The 22,643-nt window shown below is 46.8% G+C and overlaps 1 protein-coding gene across 1 annotated transcript in view; it reads left to right on the forward strand.

Moving 5' to 3' along the window:
* Window positions 1-22,643, forward strand: part of ADAMTS14 (ADAM metallopeptidase with thrombospondin type 1 motif, 14) — a 99,616-nt gene that overhangs the window by 46,647 nt on the left and 30,326 nt on the right. Inside the window, exons 5-9 of the mRNA XM_010852395.1 lie at window positions 17,709-17,792; window positions 18,433-18,580; window positions 20,557-20,666; window positions 21,014-21,075; window positions 22,580-22,638. Coding sequence (XP_010850697.1) covers window positions 17,709-17,792; window positions 18,433-18,580; window positions 20,557-20,666; window positions 21,014-21,075; window positions 22,580-22,638 — 463 coding nt within the window. The remainder of the gene's footprint in view (window positions 1-17,708; window positions 17,793-18,432; window positions 18,581-20,556; window positions 20,667-21,013; window positions 21,076-22,579; window positions 22,639-22,643) is intronic.

Below are 22,643 nucleotides of genomic sequence, written 5' to 3' on the forward strand. Positions count from 1 at the left end.
CAAAAAACCTCGAATAGCCAAAGCTATCTTGAGAAAGAAGAATGGAACTGGAGGAATCAACCTGCCTGACTTCAGGCTCTACTACAAAGCCACAGTCATCAAGACAGTATGGTACTGGCACAAAGACAGAAATATAGATCAATGGAACAAAATAGAAAGCCCTGAGATAAATCCACGCACATATGGACACCTTATCTTTGACAAAGGAGGCAAGAATATACAATGGACCTATGTTTTCCTCTAGGAGTTTTATAATTTCTGGTTTTACATTTAGATCTTTAATCCATTTTGAGTTTATTTTGTGTATGGTGTTAGAAAGTGTTCTAGTTTCATTCTTTTACAAGTGGTTGACCAGTTTTTCCAGCACCACTTGTTAAAGAGATTGTTTTTCTCCATTGTATTTTCTTGCCTCCTTTGTCAAAGATAAGGTGTCTATAGTTGCGTGGATTTATCTGGCTTCACAGGTGAATTCTACCAAAAACTTAGAGAAGAGCTAACACCTATCCTACTCAAACTTCCAGAAAATTGCAGAGGAAGGTAAATTGCCAAACTCATTCTATGAGGCCACCATCACCCTAATACCAAAACCAGACAAAGATGCTACAAAAAGAGAAAACTCTAGGGCAATATCACTGATGAACATAGATGTAAAAATCCTCAACAAAATTCTAGAAAACAGAATCCAACAGCACATTAAAAAGATCATACATCATGACCAAGTGGGCTTTATCCCAGGGATGCAAGGATTCTTCAATATTCGCAAATCAATCCATGTGATACACCACATTAACAAATTGAAAGATAAAAACCATATGATTATCTCAATAGATGCAGAGAAAGCCTTTGACAAAATTCAACATCCATTTATGATAAAAACTCTCCAGAAAGCAGGAATAGAAGGAACATACCTCAACATAATAAAAGCCATATATGATAAACCCACAGTAAACATTATCCTCAGTGGTGAAAAATTGAAAGCATTTCCCCTAAAGTCAGGAACAAGACAAGGGTACCCACTCTCACCACTACTATTCAACATAGTTTTGGAAGTTTTGGCCACAGCAATTAGAGAAGAAAAAGAAATAAAAGGAATCCAGATTGAAAAGAAGTAAAACTCTCACTGTTTGCAGATTACATGATCCTCTACATAGAAAACCCTAAAGATACCACCAGAAAATTACTAGAGCTGATCAATGAATATAGTAAAGTTGCAGTATATAAAATTAACACACAGAAATCCTTTGCATTCCTATACACTAACAATGAGAAAACAGAAATTAAGGAAACAATTCCATTCACCATTGCAATGAAAAGAATAAAATACTTAGGAATAAATAGATGGGGAAACAGTGGAAAGTGTCAGACTTTATCTTTTTGGGCTACAAAATCACTGCAGATGGTGATTGCATAAAAGACACTTACTCCTTGGAAGAAAAGTTATGACCAACCTAGATAGCATATTGAAAAGCAGAGACATTACTTTGCCAACAAAGGTCCATCTAGTCAAGGCTATGGTTTTTCCAGTGGTCATGTGTGGATGCGAGAATTGGACTGTGAAGAAAGCTGAGTGCCGAAGAATTGATGCTTTTGAACTGTGGTGTTGGAGAAGACTCTTGAAAGTCCCTTGGACTGCAAGGAGATCCAACCAGTCCATTCTAAAGGAGATCAGTCCTGGGTGTTCTTTGGAAGGACTGATGCTAAAGCTGAAACTCCAGTACTTTGGCCACCTCATGCGAAGAGTTGACTCATTGGAAAAGACTCTGATGCTGGGAGGGATTGGGAGCAGGAGGAGAAGGGGATGACAGAGGATGAGATGGCTGGATGGCATCACCGACTCGATGGACATGAGGTTGAGTGAACTCCTGGAGATGGTGATGGACAGGGAGGCCTGGCGTGCTGTGATTCATGGGGTCGCAAAGAGTCGCACATGACTGAGTGACTGAACTGAACTGAACTGAAAGAAACAAAAGATCTGTATATAGAAAACTATAAGATACTGATAAAAGAAATCAGAGATGACACAAATAGATGGAGAAATATACCATGCTCATGGATTGGAAGATTCAATGTAGTGAAAATGAATATATTACCCAAAGCAATCTATAGATTCAATGCAATCCCTATCAAGCTACCAACAGTATTTTTCATAGAACTAGAACAAATAATCTCACAATTTGTATGGATATACAAAAAACCTCGAAAAGCCAAAGCAATCTTGAGAAAGAAGAATGGAACTGGAGGAATCAACCTGCCTGACTTTAGGCTCTACTACAAAGCCACAGTCATCAAGACAGTATGGTACTGGCACAAAGACAGAAATACAGATCAATGGAACAAAATAGAAAGCCCAGGGATGAATCCACATGGTGTTTTCTTGATCCTACCAGAAGGTGGCAATGCAAGTTTTCAGACAACTATGGTTCATATACCTTCCTCAGATAGTCCCTGAACAGTTCATTATCTGAAATGTTGATGGATTGCAGTAGCCTATGAAACCACCAGGAATAACAAGAGACTTGCTAGAACAGGCAGTAGCAATACACCAGAACTGCCGTTTGGCCTTCTACAGCCGTAAACAGGGAGGACAAGCATCCTAGCCTCATGAGATGCAGCATGCATTGAAGCGCCTCGTCTGCAGTTACCACATGCCCTTTTGCTAGAAAGGTTAGAGCTTGAGGGACAGTAGAGCTGGCCCCAGGGCCCAGATTGAGAAAGAGCCAGAAGTGTTACTGTTGCTATTCCTCTGCCTTTAAGCAATGCTGCTTGCTTCGGGTTCAGAGGCACTGGGGGGCCCGGGTAGGCACATGAGCGGGGGCTGGCCTTGAATTTCAACTGTCGTTGCTACAGTTGTGTGTTGTCTACGGTTGCTGCCCATAGATAAGTGCCTCCGTCACTTTGGGCTTGCTTTTCTGGCCATGAGAACATGGATAGCATACCTTTTTCCTTGGAGCTCCTTGGAGGAATGGCTGACTCTAGAATTAGGGCAGAGATTACCCAAGATGAGCATCTTGTAATACCAGAAAGTAAGGAAGTACCCCTCAAGACCCCCAAGTCAAAAATGATGGGTATGTATTAAAAGGACAGGAGCCAAGTGAAAGAGCTCCTGATGGCTAAAGCTGGGACAGTTCCAGCAATAAAATAAGCAATGAGGTGTTGAATTATAACCCAGAGTATAAAATAAATATCCACAAGTCCATACTGATAAATGAATGATTGAATACATAAATAAATGGAGAAGAAGAAACAAATATCTGCAGAGGAATTTCAAATCACTGATGTAGATCCTCTGCCCTCGAGGAGTTGGGTTTTAACTCCCTGCTCCTCAGGTGTGGACGGTGCATAGTGATTTCTTTCTGAAGAGCAGAGTATGGAAGCCGGACTGAGTGGCAGGGCAGGTAGTGACTCTGCAGAGCTGGCAAGCAGCTTCTCTGCAGATGGTCAAGGTCCACATCAACAGTGATGTTGTGTTTGTAGTACTCATTCTTTTTTTGCCATGCCACGTGGCACGTGGTATCTTAGTTCCCCGACCAAGACCAAACCCATGCCCCCCGCAGCGGAAGCACAGAGTCTCAACCCCTGGACCACCAGGCAAGTCCCACAGCCTGTACTTGTGACATAATGTGATGAGGGTGCTCACCTCTGTGGTCTTCTTCCCTGAATCCATATCCTCAGTCTAACCATGAAGAGAACATCAGACATACCCAAATTGAAGGAGCGGCTGCAAAATAGTTAACCAATATTCCTAGAAACCATTTAGGCCATCAAAAATCAGGAAAGTCTGAGGGACATCAGAAAGGAGAAACAGCCTGGAGCAGCCAAAGGAGATGTTAATTGTTGTTGTTCAGTGGCCAAATTGTGTCCAACTCTGCCACCCCATGGACTGCAGCACACCAGGTTTCCCTGTCCGTCACCATCTCCCAGAGTTTGCTCAAACTCATGTCTGTTGAGTTGGTGATGCCATCCAACCATCTTGTCCTCTGTCATCCTCTTCTCCTCCTGCCTTCAATCTTTCCCAGCATCAGGGTCTTTTCCAATGAGTTGACTCTTCCCATCTGGTGGCCAAAGTATTGGAGCTTCAGCTTCAGCATCAGTCCTTCCAATGAATATTCAGGGTTGGTTTCCTTTAGGATTGACTTGTTTGATCTCCTTGCCATCCGAGAAGGAGATAAAATGACTAAATGCAATGTGCTGACCTGGATGGGATCCTGGAGCCCAAAAAAGGGACAACACCCATATATTAGGAAAATTGGAAAAAATACGGATGTTAGTAAGTAATTCCCTGGTAGCTCAGGCAGTAAAGAATCTACCTGCAATGTAGGAGACCTGGGTTCGATCCCTGGGTTAGGAAGATCCACTGGAGAAGGGAATGGCAACCCACTCCAGTATTCTTGCCTGGGAAATCCCATGGACAGAGGAGCCTGGTGGGCTACAGTCCATGGGGTCACAAAGAGTTGGACACGACTGAACGACTATCACACACACACAGAGTATGTCAGTATTGGTTCGTGCATGGTGACAAATGTATCATAGTCATGGCAGATATTAATCACAGTTAGCTCTGCACTCTCCATGCTGCTTTTCTGAAAATTTGAAGCTATTCTAAAATTTGAAGTATATTGATTTAAAAGGAAAGAAGGATTATGACTTCTTTCCAGGCAGGTTGCTGGGAGGGTTTGCAGAGATGATGCTGGGAACTGTGGGCTGTGTCAGCCCTTGGGTGGCAGTGTGTGCCCTCTTCTGTTTGAGCACAGGGCAGTCCTGAGATCCCAGGGATGGGCTTTTTCCACATTGCCCCTCCCTGTAGAGCCCTGCTGGACCTAGCAGCCAAGCAGTAGGTAGACACTGTGCTCTGTAACCCCTCAGAAGCAATGGTCCCTAGGAGTGAGGTTGGCCCCCTTGGGGTTTGCCAGGAACCATCTCTGCTGGAAGGAAGGAGGAGAAGCCCATCTTAGCTTGGTCCAGAAGGAAAGGCTGCCAGCTGCCAGCTTGATGCAGAAGGGAAGGCCTACTCACATGGGCTCCCCAGGGCTTAGCTCTCCCCATCCAACCGTGGGCTGAAACTTGGGCATTTCTGCTGCAGGCACCCTGAGTCTGAGCCTGCCTTCGGGCAGAGCTCCCACCCAGTAGACCCTCCTTCCCTTCTTCCTACTCCCTGGGCTTGACCACAAGGCCCTTGGGAGGCCTGGCCATGCAGGGTTACAGGAGAGCAGAGAAAGGGTTTTTACAACAAACCCTGACTGTTCACTGGATTGTGTGACTGTTCACTGGACATAGAAAACCCCTCCCTTCATCTTTACCACCACCCCAGCCAGCCTGCCACTGAAACTGGTTCTGGATAGCCGCTGTGTATAGTGGCTAATAGCCACAAAGATTTGATCCCGGCCCTCCCACTTTCTAGCTGGGTGACCTTGGGCAAGTTACTTACTTAACCTCTCAGAGCCTTGGATTTCTCATGTGTGAAACAAGAATAATTCCTGCCTCTGGAAGAGTGCCCTCAGCATGATGCCTGATGCATTGTATGTGTTGAGTGACCAGTGGTTTTGTCTCCCCTTGATTAAAAAGAGTCTTGACCTTTCCTTGTTTTTCTCGTACACAACCAATAGCCATCCCAGACCAGTATGTTATGTAGAACTCTAAACTGAGGGGGTCTTAGCAGATGACCTTGAATTTGGCCGAGGTGCGGGGAGCAGGGAGACCAGACACAGTGTTCTTTTCTGCTCCATGGGTGTGTCTTGGAGCAATCATGCTTGTGTGTACAACCACGGGAAGCAATTCCTGATCTCCCCTGAGCTGGCTTGTTGGCCTCACCTCTGGCATTTGAGAAGTAGTCGTGAGGGGCAGAGGCTGACAGAGCCAGGCCTTGAGTGCACAGCCAGGCCAGAGCCTGTTGGGGAGCAACCCTGTGTGTGTGCCAGAAGGCTGGGGTCCTGGGCCACTCAGGCAGCCTCACCCTCTCTCTGGGGCTCCAGCACCAGCTCAGGGCTGTGGGTGGAACCCATGTGCCTGGCAGCCTCTGCAGTTCTGCTGAGCATGGCAGTCATGTCCAGCCACCTCCTTGTCCTGTGCAGAGTGTCAGCATAGCTACAGCTGAATCAAAGTCACTGAGGTCCCACTCAAGGGCCAAGAGGGATGTGTATACATGAGCCAGAGCCCCAGAGACAGTCGGACTGGGGGACCTAAAATGGCAAGGCCAACCCTACTTTCGGAGGGGGGAATAAGAGAGAAAATTTAGCTGCTTTCTTTTCATTATCCTTATTTAATCTAAGAAAAGATCAGACTGTCTCTCATTGCTGAACCATGCGCCTATCACAGCCTCAAAACTCTTCATCCAGTCTTGTACTTAGGCTGTCTTCGGAGACAGAGTTCATTTTCCATCTTCCTTTCCTATGGATCCTTTAGTGGGGTCCATGTGCCTGTGTGTTTTCTTGTACTTGCTAATGTCTTCATTTCATCATGGTTCTTAGAAGATGGTTTGCTGGGTCCAGGATCCTAGGTTGATGGTTTCTTGGTGCTTTGATGGTGTTTCTTCAGGGTCTCCCTTGTTACTGTTGAAAACCTACTCCCAACACAGTGGTCCTTCCTTAGTTTGTGGCTTGTCTTCTTTCTCTCTTGCTGCCTGTAAGACATTCTCTTTGACTGATGTGAGCTTGGAGGCAAATTCCTGAGAGACTGTGGTCACTGTCTGTCCCCAGGAGTGGAGCCGATGCGCTCAAGAGGGAGACTTGAGGCCAGTGGGGGAGGTGCACAGGAAGACTGAATGGGTCTCATGGCATGGGGAACTTTCTAAGGGCCAAGAGTGCCTTGACGGGCTAGGAAGAAGCTCCCCGTCATGTGGAGGGGGCCTCAGTTACCTTGATTGCCAATAACTTCGGGGCTGTCATGGTGGCTTCATGTAGTTCCTGACTCCCCTACCCCTACATCAAGCCTCTGCCCATCTCCTGTGAAGAGTTGATGACCTTCTCAGTCAAGGATCTTCTTCCCACACTCACTGTCTTCCTCTCTCCTGACCCCTGGGGTGGAGCATGAGGGATCTGCACCAAGGGCTTGGTACACCTGTCTGTCCCTTTAGTGTCCAGATTATTCCAGAGCACCGAGGGGTCTCTCCAGATGGCATGTCCCTTCCTACTTGCTCTGCATTTGCATTTAGGACAGTGACCTGGGACTGGGACTTTGTGTCAGGAAGGGCCATTCAACCTCCCACCTGTATCAAACACTTGGCTCTGATTCTCCATCCTGCACAGAGAACAGCAGCCCCCTCTCTCCCAGCTTGCCAGCCTGGAGATGCAGTGTTAGAGCAGGGCTCACTGCAGCCTTTGATTGGCGAGGTTGGCATGTTGAATGAGGGACACAAATGAGTCACGTGGAAGGATTCTGGCAGCACTCTGCCTGGTCCACTTTGGAGAGAGGGGGAGCAGGAAGGCAGTGGCCTGGGTACTCTAGTTTTTTTTTCCTTTGGCCATGTTACCACAAAGCTTGTGGGATCTTAGTTGCGCTCTCCCTGTCCTGGGGTCACTGGTGGATTTACATGTGTATACAAGGTGCCCAGAGATGGCTGTGTGGAGCGTGCATTGCTTATCACCCCATCCGTGGTTGCACTCTTACAGCGCACATCAGTGGGGTCTGAGACACCAGCCATGCCCTTGTGTGGTGGGAAGGCCCTGTAGGGTGTTGCAGGGGCTGAGATGCTGGGGTTCTTTGTGTCATCCTATTGCTGCTTGAATATCATTTCAGTGAGTCGTCAGAGTCCTCAGGTTGAAATCCTGTGAGGTAGAATACATGTTCATGGTCTCCTAGGATGAGTCATGGGCAAGCAGTGGAGAAGGATGTCATCCGTTTATGCATTTGAGCACTTGGCTCCCATGATGTCTCTGCTCCTGCCAGAGAGGGGAGGAGGGTGGAGGGAGGTCCCCCCGCCCATCGCACTGTCCACTGTTATGTGTGCTGGGGATTGGGGGGCCTGCTGTCCCGCAGCAGGCACTGGTCTCTGGTCCTAACTGGGTCCAGACATGGGTGCCAGGCAAGGGGGAAGCCTGATGCTGGCACCTCTTATGGTTGGGAGAGTGGGCTGGGGCTCCATGGTGCCCGGGCTTCTGCTGCTGCAGCTCTGTGCTCACAGGCTCTGTCCTTGTGAGGAGGACAAGGAGGGGTGCATCAGCACAGGAACAGATCTCTGGTCCCTGTCCCCACCTTCCCATCCCCAAGGAACTCGCATGTGAGGGGTTGGCCATGCCGTTCCTCCTCCATCTGCTGGACAGCAATCCCTTTGTGGATTGTAGGCTGGTTCCTTTGCTCATGAGCTGAAGGGCATGGCGGGGGAAAGTGGTGAGAACAGGGTCATGCACAAATCTCCATCCTCACTCCCAGGACGCCATGCTGGCAAGACTCAGAGGCTGGGTTCCACTTCTGCTCCATCACTGACCATACCCATGGGCCTCCCTGCCTGTGGTGCTCACTCATCATCCCCAGATATTGAGTTGGCATGAGCATCCACATGCCAGCCCCATGACAGCCTAATATTATGGTCCCCATTCTACAGGAACAGAGATTCTTACTTTGCCAACAAAGGTCCGTCTAGTCAAGGCTATGGTTTTTCCAGTGGTCATGTATGGATGTGAGAGTTGGACTGTGAAGAAAGCTGAGCGCTGAAGAATTGATGCTTTTGAACTGTGGTGTTGGAGAAGACTCTTATAGTTCCTTGGACTGCAAGGAGGTCCAACCAGTCCATCCTAAAGGAAATCAGTCCTGGATGTTCACTGGAAGGACTGATGTTAAAGCTGAAACTCCAGTACTTTGGCCACCTCATGCGAAGAGTTGACTCATCGGAAAAGACCCTGCTGCTGGGAGGGATTGGGGGCAGGAGGAGAAGGGGAAGACAGAGGATGAGATGTCTGATGGCATCACCGACTCAGTGGACATGAGTTTGAGTGAACTCCGGGAGATGGTGATGGACAGGGAGGCCTGGCGTGCTGCAATTCATGGGGTTGCAAAGAGTTGGACATGACTGAGCGACTGAACTGAACTGAAGGAGTCACCTGACATGCCCCAAGCCACCCAGCTGCTAAGGGGCAGTGCTGGGGATGAAACCCAGGACTCTGACTCCTGGTAGCTGCACTGCTGGGTACTGACACTGACTCAGTGAACATATCATTTCTCCTCCTGGATAAGCCACTTCTCCTAGGGGAGTAGTTACATGCTCATCACATGTAGGCATTAGAGGTGATGCTTTAAATCCACAGAATGATGTTTCATGAAATAAGGAAATTTGCAAGAAGTATATTCAGTATTATTCTAATTTTGTAAAATGACACATGCATACATGTGTGTGGCAGGAAGCTGTGTTAATGGTACTTAGTATATATCTGGTTGATACTAATGGGAGACTTAGGTATTTTTTTCTTATTTTTTCTAACTTGGGAGCTTCTTTTTTTAATTGAAGAATAGTTGATTTACAGTGTTATATTTCTGCTGTATGGCAAAGTGGTTCAGTTACACACACACACACACATATATATATACATTCTTTTTTAAAATATTCTTTTCTATTATGATTTATCATAGGATATTGAATATAGTTCTCTGTGCTGTACCATAGGATCTTGTCCATCATTCCATATATAATAGCGTATATCTACTAACACCAACCTCCTACTCCGTCCCTCCCCCAACCCCCTCCCCCTTGGCAACCACAAATCTGTTCTCTAAGTCTGAGTCTGTTTCTGTTTCGTAGATGAGTTCATTTGTGTTATATTTTAGACGCCACATGTAAGTGATATCATATGGTATTTGTCTTTGTCTGACTTAATTTAAAGTGATAATCTCCAGATCCATCCATGTTGCTGCACATGGCATTATTTCATTTTCAGTGGCTGAGTAGCATTCCTCTGTGTGTGTGTGTGTGTGTACCACATCTTCTTTATCCATTCATCTGTTGATGGACATTTAGATTGTTTCCATGTCTTGGCTGTTGCGATTAGTGTTGCTATGAACATAGTGTGGTGCATGTATCTTTTGGGATTATAGTTTTGTCCAGATATATGCCCAGGAGTGAAATGATCGCTGTATCATGTGGTTTTCTATTTTTAGTTTTCTGAAGAACCTCCATACTGTTTTCATAGTGGCTGTACCAACTTGCATTCCAACCAACAGTGTAGGAGGGCTCCCTTTTCCCCACATCCTCTCCACCATTTGTTATTTGCAGACTTTTCATTGATGGGCATTCCGACTGTTGTGAGGTGGTACCTCGTTGTAGTTTTGATTTGCATTTCTGTAATAATTAGCAGTGTTGAGATCTTTTCATGTATGTATTATTTGTATTTCTTCTTTGGAGAAATGTCTGTTTAGGTCTTCTGCCCATTTTTTTTTGATAATGTTTTTTTGTTGTTGTATGAGTTGTTTGTTTATTTTGAAAATTAAGCCTTTGTCAATCTCATTGTTTACAAATATTTTCTCCTATTCTGTAGGTTGTCTTTTCTTTTTTTTGTTAATAATATACTTTGCTGTGCAAAAGCTTGTAAGCTTGATTAGGACCCTCCTTTGTTCAAGATTAATTGACAGTAGGTATGTGGGTTTGTTTCTGGGATCTCGATTCTGTTCCACTGATCTGTATGTCTTTTTTGTGCCAATACCATGCTGTTTTGATTACTGTAGATCTATAGTGTTGTCTGATGTCTGGGAGGGTTTTATCTCCTGTTTTGCTCTTTATCTTTAGGATTACTTTGGCAATTCCAGGTCTTTTATGGTTCCATGTAAGTTTAATTTGGATTGTTTGTTCTAGTTCTGTGAAAAACATCATAGGCAGTTTAATAAGGATGGCATGGAATCTGTAGTTTGCATTGGGTAGTGTGGCCATTTTAACAATATTAATTATTCCAATCCAAGAGCATTTTGCTTCTTTCCATTTCTTTGAATCATCTTCAGTCTCCTTTGTTAATGATTTAGAGTTCTCGGCATATAATTATTTCACCTCCTTGGTCAGATTTATTCCTAAGTATTTTATTTTTGGGGGTGTGATTTTGAACGTTATTGGGTTTTTTTTACATTCCCTTTCTGATATTTAATTATTAATGTAAAGAAACTCAGCCAATTTCTGTATGTTAATCTTGTATCTTGCTACCTTACTGGATTCAGTTATCAGTTTTAATAGCTTTTGTGTGGAGTCTTTAGAGTATATAGAATCATGTCATCTGCATATAATGACAGTTTTACCTTTTGCCTTCCAATTTGGATATCTTTTGTTTATTTTTCTTGTCTTATAACTGTGGATAGGACTTCCAATACTATGTTGAGTGGAAGAGGTGAGAGTGGGCATCCTTATCTTGTTCCAAATTTTAGTAGCAAGGCTATCAGCGTTTCACTGTGGGTTCATCATAAATAGTTTTTTCTATGTAGAGAGAGATTCCCTCTGTACCCACTTTGGTAAGGATGTTTATCATGAGTGGTTTGTCTAGTGCTTTTTCTGTATTTATTGAGATGATCATGTGGTTTTTGTCTATTGTTTAAGTGGTGTATCACATTGATTAATATGTATATATGGAACCATCCTTGTGAACTTGGGGTGATGAATCCTGCTTGGTTGTAGTATATGATTTTTTATATGTTGCTGGATTCATCCCATTAATATTTTGTTGAGAATTTTTGCATTTATATTCATCAATGACACCGGCCCATAATTTTATTTTTTGGTGGTGTCTTTTGTGGTTTTGGTATCATAGTGGTGGTTGCTTCATAGAATGTCTTTGGGAGTTTTCCCTCCTCCTCAACTTTTTGGGAAGAGTTTGAGAGGGATCAGTATAGATTCTTCTTTGAATGTTTGGTATAATTTGCCTTGAAGCCATCTGGTTCTGGGCTTTTGTTTGTAGAGAGTTTTAAAATTCTATTTCACCTCTAGTGACTGGTCTTTTTAAATTATATATTTCTTCTTGATTCAGTTTTGGTGGGCTGTATGTTTCTACATACTTGTCCATTTCTTCTGGGTTATTGAATTTGTTGACATATAATTGTTCATAGTATTCTCATATGTTGTTTTTTTTTTTCTGCAATAGTGGTTGTTAGTTTCCTTTTTCATTTCTTTTTTGTTTATCTGAGTTCTCTCTTTTCTTCTTGACGAGCCTGGTCAGAGGTTTGTCAATCTTGTTTACCCTTTCAAAGAATTGCCTCTTGATTTCATTGTTTTCCTTTCTCTCTGTTTTATTTTCTCTCGGATCTTTATTACTCCTCCTTTCTTCTGACTTTAGGTTTTGTTTGTTCTTCTTTTTCTAATTCTTATAAGTGGTAGATTAGCTTGTTTATTTGAGATTTTTCTCATTTTTTTGAGGAAAGCTTATATCACTGTGAACTTCCATCTAGAACTGCTTTTGCTGCATCCCACAGATTTGGTATGGTTGTGTTTTCATTGTTTTTTGTCTCAAGATATTTTAAAATGTCCTCCTTGACTTCATCGTTGACCCATTGTTTTTTTAGTAGCATGTTGTTTAGTCTCCATGTAATTGTTTTTTCCTCTCTTTTTTCCTGTGACTGATTTCTGGTTTCCTGCCATTGTGGTCAGAAGAGATGCCTGAGATAACTTCTATATCCTTAAATTTGTTGAGGCTTGTTTTGTGTCCTTTTATGTGGTCAGTCCTAGAGAATGTTCCTATGCACTTGAAAAGAATGTGTATTCTGTGCTTTTTTTGGATGTAATATCCTGAAAATATCCATTAAGTATGTTTTATTGTATCATTTAGGATATGTGCTGTCTTATTGACTTTTTGTCTAGAAGATCTGTCCATTGATGTGAATGGGGTGTTAAAGTCTACCATTTTTGTATTCTTGTCTTTTTTTCCACTTATGTCTGTTACTATTTATTTTACACGTTTAGGAGCTCGGATATTAAGTGCATATATGTTGACAAGTGTAAGATCCTCTCCTTGTGTTGATCCTTTTATCATTATATACTGCCCTTCTTTATAGTCTGTGCTTTAGAGTCTATTTTGTCTGATATGAGTATTGTGACCCCCACTTTCTTTTAATTTCTGTTTTCAAAAAATACCTTTTTGTACCCCCTCACTTTCAACCTCTGTGTGTCCTTTGCCCTGAAGTGGGTCTCTTGTAGGCAGCATATTGTAGTGCTTGTTTTTTTATCCAGTCTGTCAGCCTGTATTTTTTGACTGGAGCGTTTAGTCCACTGACATTTGAATGAATAGATATGTATTTATTGCCATTTAAATCTTGTTTTCCTGTTGATTTTATATTTCTTGTCTATCCCTTTATTTGTTTTTCGTTTTGTGGACTGTTGATTTTCTTTCGTATTACACTTATGTTCTCTTCCTTTTAGTTTTTGTGACTCTATTGCATATTTTTGATTTGTGGTTACCCTTTTTTTCGAGTATATTAACTCTATCCTGTGTTTACTTGCCTTAGACTGATAGTCTTACAGGCTTAAACACATTCTAAGAAATGAAAAAAATCAACATTTCTAACTCTCCTCCCCCACATTTTATGATTTTGATGACCTTTTTTACATCTTCATGGTCATCCTTTTGCTGTTAATTGTGGTTATCATTGCTTCCACAGAAATTTTTTCTTTTTTAAATTTGTGTACTGTCTTATTTAGGTGATTTGCTTTCCAATTGTGATTTTCTCTTTCCTGTATATTCTTTTTTAAAAAAAATATTTATTTACTTATTTATTTGGCTGCACTGGGACTTAGTTGCAGCATGTGGGATCTAGTTCCCTGGCCAGGGATTGAACCCAGGTTCCCTGCTTTGGGAGCATGGAGTCTTAGCAACTGGACCACCAGGGAAGTCCCATCTTTCCTGTGTATTCTTACTTCTTTTCTATTTAGAGGAGACTTATTAATATTTCCTTTGGAGTAAGTTTAGTGTTGCTATATTCTTTTAGATTTTGCCTATCTGAGAAATTTTTTCTTTCTTCTTCTATTCTAAATAATAATATTGTTGGGTAGATTGCAGATTTTTTTTCCCTTCAGGACTTTGCATATATCTTGCCTCTCCCTTCTGGTCTGCAATATTTCTGTAGAAAAATCAAGTGATAGCTTTATGGGGATTCCCTTATAATTAATTCTGTGCTTTTCTCTTGCTGCCTTTAGACTCCTCTCTTTAACTTTTTCCATTTTTATTATATCTTTGTATAGGTATGTTTGGGTTTACCTTGTTTGGGACCCTCTGTGCTTCCTATACCTGGATATGTTTCTGTCTTTTGGTTTGCAAGTTTTTAGCCATAATTTCTTCAAGTACATTTTTAATCCCTTTTTTTCTTTCTTCACCTTCTAGAATCCCAATTATGTATCAGTTGGCATGTCTTATTTTATCTCATAGTTGTTTTATATTGCTTTCATTTTTTTAAAATTTTGCTTTCTGTCTACTGTCCTTATTGGGTGATTTCCATCATTCTGTCTTCTAGCTCATTTATTTGTTATTCTGCATTGTTTATTCTGCTATTCATTGCCTTTAGTTCACTTTCATCTCAGCAAATGAGCTTTATTTTTCTTGGTTCCTCTTTATAGTTTCTAGTTCCTATTTACAGTACTCTGAATTTCTGTCATTCATGCTTTTGAACTGTGGTGTTGGAGAAGACTCTTGAGAGTCCCTTGGACTGCAAGGAGATCCAACCAGTCCATCCTAAAGGAGATCAGTCCTGGGATTTCTTTGGAAGGACTGATGCTGAAGCTGAAACTCCAATACTTTGGCCACCTCATACAAAGAGTTGACTCATTGGAAAAGACCCTGATGCTGGGAGGGATTGGGGGCAGGAGGAGAAGGGGACAACAGAGGATGAGATGGCTGGATGGCATCACTGACTTGATGGCGTGAGTTTGAGTGAACTCCGGGAGTTGGTGATGGACAGGGAGGCCTGGTGTGCTGTGATTCATGGGGTCGCAAAGAGTCAGACACGACTGAGCAACTGAACTGAACTGAACTGAATTTCTGTCAGTAGCCTTTCTTAATTCATTCAGTATCTCCTTTTTGAAGTCAATGTCTATTAGATTCAAGAGGTCTGTTTCATTGTTTGTTCTTTTTTTTAAAATTTTATTTTATTTTTAAACTTTACAATATTGTATTAGTTTTGCCAAATATCGAAATGAATCTGCCACAGGTAAACCCGCATTCCCCATCCTGAACCCTCCTCCCTCCTCCCTCCCCTACCCTTCCTCTGGGTCGTCCCAGTGCACCAGCCCCAAGCATCCAGTATCATGCATCAAACCCGGACTGGTGACTCGTTTCATACATGATATTATACATGTTTCAATGCTATTCTCCCAAATCTCCCCACCCTCTCCCTCTCCCACAGAGTCCATAAGACTGATCTATACATCGGTGTCTCTTTTGCTGTCTCGTACACAGGGTTATTATTACCTTTCATTGTTTGTTCTTTCAGGGGAATTATCTTGGTCTTAACTGGGAATGTTTCTTCTGCTTCTTCATTTTGCTTCTATTTCTCTTATTCTGTGAGTTTAGGAGAAACAATTATCTACTGTGGTCTTAGAGGGCCATTTATATGTGGGAACATCCCTGTGTAGCTTGTGTGGGTTTAATATTTTTGGTGCAAGGGTTGTTTTTAGTAGGGATGCCTGTCACCTCTTTCCTCAGTGTGTGCTGGCCATTATCTCCTTGATGGGGATGTGCAGATGTAGCTTTTGGTGGCTGGTCATGGGGTTCTCTGTGGCAGTGCGGCTCACACGTGCCCCTGGAGCACGCCATGGGAGCAGAGGGAGTCTGCGACCACTTCTGGAGCCTGAGAGGTGAAAGCAGTGGCTTGAGACAGCTCCTAAAGCTTGGGGCAAGGTGTTGGGGAGGATTGTAGAGGCATGTGAATGCGCCTGAAGTCTAGGGGGAAGGGGAGCAGTAATGGCGGCTTACACACACCCCTGGAGCTCCTGTAGGTAATGTCCTGCCGCCTGCGAGCTCATGTAGGGGAAAAGGCTATATGGTGTTTTGCCCCTCTTCCTGTGCACTGCCCATACAGTGGCACCTGGTCTCTAAGGAAGCCCAGGCCTCCTCTGCATAAACCCTCAGATGGGGTCACACCAAACTCTAGCCCCTTTGCTCATAGCCCACCCTGGTCCCCTCCCCAGGCCCGATCTCCAAAGCCCAAGCTTCTGCACCCAGCCCCTGTCCACACTGGTGGCCACGTGTCTCAGGCTGGGGAGGGCAGAGTGATGATACTGACCGTATGTACAGGTTTCTTTCCATTCTAGCTGCTTCAAGCCAGTTGCTGCATTCTCCTCCGAGGCTCCAACGCTTCCCCTCTGTCCCAGTTGACTTCCCTGCTGGTGAGGGACTTCCCAGGTGCAGGAAACTCCCCTCTTTAATAGCTTCCTCCACGGGGCACAGGTCCAGTTCTACTTCCTTCCTCAGTTTTTTTTTTTCCTTTTTTGTCCTTCCCAGTTCCATGAGACTGTCTTGCTCTTTCAGAGGTTGGGAGTCTTCTGCCAACGTTTTGTAGATATTCTGTGAGAATCATTCCATATGTAGATGTATTTTTGATGTACATGGGAGGAGGTGAGCTTCATGTTACTATTCCATCTCTGATCACCTCTGACTTTTTGCTTTTCTTTTTTTTTTGGGGGGGGGTGATAGTTGGAGGAGCCTGGTAGACTGCAGTCCATGGGGTCGCTAAGAGTTGGACACGATTGGGCAACTTCACTTTCACTTTTCACTTGTATGCATTGGAGAAGGAAATGGCAACCCACTCCAGTGTTCTTGCCTGGAGAATGCCAGGGACGGGGGAGCCTGGTGGGCTGCCGTCTGTGGGGTTGCACAGAGTCGGACACGACTGAAGTGACTTAGCAGCAGCAGTTGCTTTTCAAAGTTTTTAGAGTGAAATATTTTCTATCCAGGAATAAAAGTTATTTAAAACAAAAAAGCTGGAGTGGTCTAGTGGGACCACTCAGGAGATGGACAACTTTAGGAGCAGGTGAGCTGCCTGTCCTTGGAGATGGACAAGCAGAGGTGGTGTCCATCTGTCATGGGCATGGTTCCAGGACTTCCTGAACAGGCGAGTGGACAGGGGCTGTGTTCTTTGATGAACTGTGCCAGGACCACCCCACAGGTCCCTGAGCCTGTGGGATAACGGAGGAATCCAGTGCGCTGCTCCTCTCCTCACACTTGACAATGCCTGCGAATCAGTGATTCCCCTGAGAATCACTGGGGCGCTCGTTCCAACTCCGACTCTGATTCAGGAGGTGGGGCCAATACTGCATTTTTAATGAGCTCCAAGTCCTGCTAAAGCTTCTGGTCCAAGGCCCTGGAGCACATTCCCCCTGGATTTGCTCTAGAGGAGTGCCCAGGTATTACAGAGCAAACAGATGATGCCAGGGGTCATGGGAAAGGTAAACAGGGCTGTGAGGATGAGTGACCTGAGCTGATTGGCATATATGAAAGGCCTCTTCAGAGATATAAAAAGATGAGAGTCTGAGTTGCTGGGTTTGAGAACAGGTCACTTCCCACTTTGGCTTTATGGAGAGAGCTCAGTGTTGGAATACAGCCAGCCAGGATTTGAATCCCAGCTCTGCAGCTCATTAGCTGTGTGTCCTTGGGCAGCTTCTCTTGCCTCCCTCTGCTTCAGTTTCTTCATCTGAGGATGGAAATGCCTGCTGGATAAGGCCATGATCAGGATGAAGTAGGATAACATGTCAGGTACCTGGTATTCAGTGGGTCTTTAATGAACACTGGCTTTTCCCAACACCATACACTCATCTCTTCTTGCAGGTGGATGAGATTTACCACGATGAGTCCCTGGGGGTCCACATAAACATCGCCCTTGTCCGCTTGATCATGGTTGGCTACCGACAGGTAAACCTCTTTGTCAGCAGGCAGGATTGGGAGGGAGATGGAGTGTGAGGCAAGAGCATCAGACAAGCTAGGGTGTTGGGAAGGGGAGGCAGTGTATAGGAAACATTTTATTTCCAGAATCAGAGCCCAGAGACCATGAGGTCTCAGTGGCAGAGGCATCTGGTGTTGATAAGTGGGACTTACAATTTCCCTCCAGTCAGATAAATGGACAGTCCTTGGTCCCTATACCTGGAGGTCCCACTCCTTGAATCGATGGGGAAAGTGGGGCTTAGAGAGATGACAGTGACCAAGATAAGTCCTGTGAGGGTTGGGCCCCAGGCTCTGTTGCTTGTTCTCCCCCATGTGGGAGTGAAAACAAGAGTTTTCCTCTAGAGGCTACTGTGAAAATTAAGTGACAATGAGTGTAGAGAGGAAAGGCTCAGAACAGCACCTGACTGTTGAGGGGTTAGAGATCATCAGTTCTCAGCAGATAGGGGTCCTGACACGGGGCTTGGCACAGGAACGTTCCTGAAGCAGGGTGGGCAGCCAAAATCAGTGACCCTGCACTGCTGCTATCACTTGGGCCTCGGTGTCCCCTGCTGATGGGAACCTGTTGTGGTCTGTGGGATCTGACCAACCACCCTGCTCTCTGGGCCCACAGTCACTGAGCCTGATCGAGCGTGGGAACCCCTCTCGCAGCCTGGAGCAGGTGTGTCGCTGGGCCCACTCTCAGCAGCGCCAGGACCCTGGCCACGCAGAGCACCATGATCACGTCGTCTTCCTCACTCGGCAGGACTTCGGACCCTCAGGTATGCAAGGTACTGTATTTGCCATGGCCAGGTGTGTGCAGCTGCAGGGCAGGGGCTGAGGCTCTCTGGGGCCACCCTAGGAGGATTGGAGAAATGTTTTTCAACAAAAAGATCCTTGGGACTTTGGAGCAGAACCTGGCTGGACAGGTGGGCAAGCTTTGCAGTGGTTTCTTAGGGACCAGGGAGAGTGAAGGGTCCTGCTCTGGTCCCTGCTGCTTTGGTTGAAGCTGCAGTTGGCTGGGCATCAGGCTCTGGCCCTGTGCTCACCGTCCTGGGACCTGGCTGCTCCAGGGTCTCAGTGACCTTCAAGGTGCTCCTGCCCACACTGAATCATTCCGTCTTCAGGAGCTGGCCATGGGGAACCTGCGACAGGGCCAGTGTGGACTTCTGGAAGGAAGGCCCTGCCCTCTCTGCTGATCCATGACTCCGCAGCCCAGTGAGCTGAGCTCACTCATCCCCAGAACTCTCCCGACTGTGGAGTGGAGGAAATAGTAGTATATTTGCCGTCCTCTGTTCCCAGGCTGCTAACAGGCCTGAGGGATGCATGCAGTGTCCGTGATAGAGGCTGGTTGAGTGCCCTGTGCAAACTCAGGAAGCTTGGATCACCTCCCCCTGCCCCTAGCTTTTCGTAAGGGGAAACCAAGGCCCAGAGTGGCAGCAAGGTTTGCCCAGGCCCCACTGCAGAGAGGAGACAGAGCAGAAACTCAGACTGGATCTCCAGGCACCAAGTTGAAGGCTTCTTAGTGTTTTCTGGCCTGGTGCTAGAAGAGGGTCAGCCTGTACCCATAAAATCTGCTTGTCTGAATCCCTGAAATCCCCAAGGCGAGCTTGTACACACACAGATTGACACACACATGTACAGACAAATGTGTACTCCTGCCCAGACACATGTGCACACAGACACCCACACATGTATGTGCTCGCATGTGCTGTTGAGCACATCCGGACCTCTAGGACAGGCAGGACCCCAGAAACTTCTATACCCCCAGGACCATCTCAGGAAAGGGTTTTGGCAGTTCTGAAGACAGAGAATAGCTGTCTGGTCCTGGCTGGCCGAAAGCCCTGGGTAGGGAGCGTTCTCTGCCATCGCCCCCTCTTCAGAGGTCTTCCCCAGCCCAGGCTGCCTTCCCAGCCAATTACAGGCCCTGGGGAGGCAGGGACGCAGCCCCCTGGATCATAGGCCTCTCACACAAAGCCACTCAGCCAGTGCTGGCCTCACCATGGCTACTGTGTGCTGGCCCCCTGCACTACCCGTGTCTCCTGAAGCCTACCCAGTTGTGTCTTCACTCTGCCCATGTCTTCCCCTCCACGTGTCCACCCCCACCTCCCCAGAGTCTCTCACCTCTCCCCCAGCCCCAGCTCTAGGCCCCTCGTAAGTCATGCTCTGGTCCCCTCAACCCCTTCCGTTAGACCCATTCCCTGGATGCCTCCCAGTCATCCCCACACATCCCTCTGCGCTCCTGGAACTCCAGCCCTCCAGGCCCACCCCTAAGTAACCTCCTGACCCTGGTCTGCCTGCGAAACTGTCTGCTCCTCACGGGTGTGGATGTGCTGTAGGATGGGAGTGCGGGCTGGCACCTGATTCCTCTATTCTCCCCATAGTGTCTAACACTGCCAGGGGTCACACTGCACAGATGTGTGGAGCTTGTCAGCTGACCAACTGGCTGGCTGGAAGGCTGCAGCTTGGAAGCTGGGTGTGTGCAGGCTTGGGCACGCTGCCTTGTTTAAAGGAGGGGCTGAAGGCACAGGGAGCCGCAGGCCAGGAGGGAAGGATGTGCGGGCAGCTTGGCCCAGGTGCCACACTGCAGCTGCATACATACAGGGCGGGATGTTGCAAGAATCCTTCTTCCTCCTGGGACCCTCTGGCACTGACCCGATCCAGACGTGCCTGTGGTAGCTGGCTTAGCACAGACCTCGTTGTGTCCTGCCTCATCTGCCTGTGACCTCTTTCTGCCCTCTCTCCCCGTCCCCGGCAGGGTACGCGCCTGTCACCGGCATGTGCCACCCCCTGAGGAGCTGTGCCCTCAACCACGAAGACGGCTTCTCCTCAGCCTTTGTGGTGGCCCACGCGCCTGGCCCCGGGCAAGTAGCCCCGAGGGGTCCGGCTGTGCCTTGAGCCCCAAGGAAGTCTGTGGGTATGGGAGGTTTTGTCCCAGTTCTGAGTCCCATCCCAGGCTCCTGGGAGATGCCAGAGGAGCTGCCCCAAGGGGGAGGGAGCCCCGGGGCCCAGAGAGCAATTCTGGGTCTGCCTTGGTCCCAGCCCCCAAATCCCAGGGCTGTGGGAGACCAGACGTGGCCCTGCCTTTGGCAGCTCAGTGACAGTGTCCCCTCAGAGGCAGCACTGTGCTCTCTGGGTGGCCTCTGTCCAGTCACCCCTCGAGGCCCTCCCTGCTGCTCGCATATGGAGTGCTGGCCAGAGTCTGTCTTAAACAGGTGCATGTAGGTCCAGGACTCGGGCCAGGCTGGTGGCTGGCTTACGTGATCCTCGGACCTGGGTTTGGTTTAGAGTGTATTCATTCATTCAGTCAACCAGTATTTCTTGAACACCTGTTGTATGCCAGGCTCTGTTCTAGAAATAGGGCTTCCGTGGAGAATGGGACACAAAAGCATGCAAGACACTATGTACTGGGAGAAAATAAATAATCCACCATCCAGTGTTCAGCGGTGACACACACCTGTCACAGCCGCGCCTCCTGGCCTTGTCTGTCCCCAGGGCAGAGCTGAGGGACACGCTCCCAGCTTGCCTGTCCCCAGCCAAGGCGTAGAGTGAGGGCCATTTTTTGCAGCTGGAAGGACATGGGAAGGAGTGGGCCAGCTGCGAGGGCAAGCCTGCCACCCACGGTCAGCCATGCCCCTCTCCGCATCTGCCTGCCCCCACGGTTTCACCCCAGCCCTGCCCTTCGCTGAGCGGGTGGCACCTCCTCTCTGGGGCCTTCGTTTCCTCAGCTGCAACACAGAGGCTGACACTGGGGAAGTCTCCGAGGGCCCTTCCTGCCCTGGCCGCCAATACTTCCACATATTCTAGAGCCCGGAGTTTGTCTTCTGTATGTGGGGGGCACTCTTCACTCACAGAGCCGCTGCCTACAGAGAGACAAGGTCAAGTTTAGAGGCCCACGTGTCTGTCTAGTGGTCAAGGCCAGATGCAGACGTCTGGGAATGTGTAAGAATTTAGAACCTTTGGGCTTCGGTGTTACATACTAACTACAAAGGGCTTCCCAGATGGTGCTAGTGGTAAAGAACACGCCTGCCAATGCAGGAGACATAAGCAATGTGGGTTTGATCCCTGGGTTGGGAAGATCCCCTGGTGGAAGGCACAGCAACCCACTCTAGTATTCTTGCCTGGAGCATCCTATGGGCAGAAGAGCCTGGTGGGCTTCAGTCCATGGGGTCGTGAAGAATCAGACATGACTGATGTAGCTTAGCATGCACACTAACTATAAAGAGCAAACTTTTACATTTAAACTACCATTATGGCAGGTGGGTACCACACACATAGCTCTGTAAGGCCAGGTCTAGAAGAAGCTAAGGAGGCTGGTACACAGGGAGGGCGCTGTAAGCCAAGTCATACTGAACAGAATGAAACTGGTCCTTGCACACGAGGCCTCAGGTTTGGAGGGAAGACAGTGGATGGTGTGCAAGTTGTTAACCATGGTGCAGGTGGCCCCTGCTGTGGGCAGACAGCCCCTGGGCGGGGGGGCCAGGAAGGGTGTCCTGGGGCCAGAGTGGGGCTTGAGCTGGTTTCAGACACCGTGAGGACGTTAGGGAGGGTTTGAGGAGGGGACTGGAGGGCAGAATGAGCTCAGCCTGATTGAGGGGCAACGGGACCTCAGCTTCCATCCAGTGGGGTGGCTCTCCCCACTGCACAGTGGGGAAACTAAGGCCAAAAGGCACAGTCTGAAGCCTGGTTAGGGCAGAGTCTCCAGCCCACCTGCTCGTCTTCCCAGGGGTGGGCTCCCCAGGTGTGACTCAGGACTGCCCTCTCTGCTCCCCCACCTCCAGGCTCGGCATGGAGCACGATGGTCAGGCGAACGGCTGTGCGGATGAGACCAGCCTGGGCAGTGTC

This window comes from Bison bison, unplaced genomic scaffold (assembly GCF_000754665.1).
Source record: "Bison bison bison isolate TAMUID 2011002044 unplaced genomic scaffold, Bison_UMD1.0 scf7180017864309, whole genome shotgun sequence".
Lineage (NCBI taxonomy): Eukaryota > Metazoa > Chordata > Mammalia > Artiodactyla > Bovidae > Bison > Bison bison.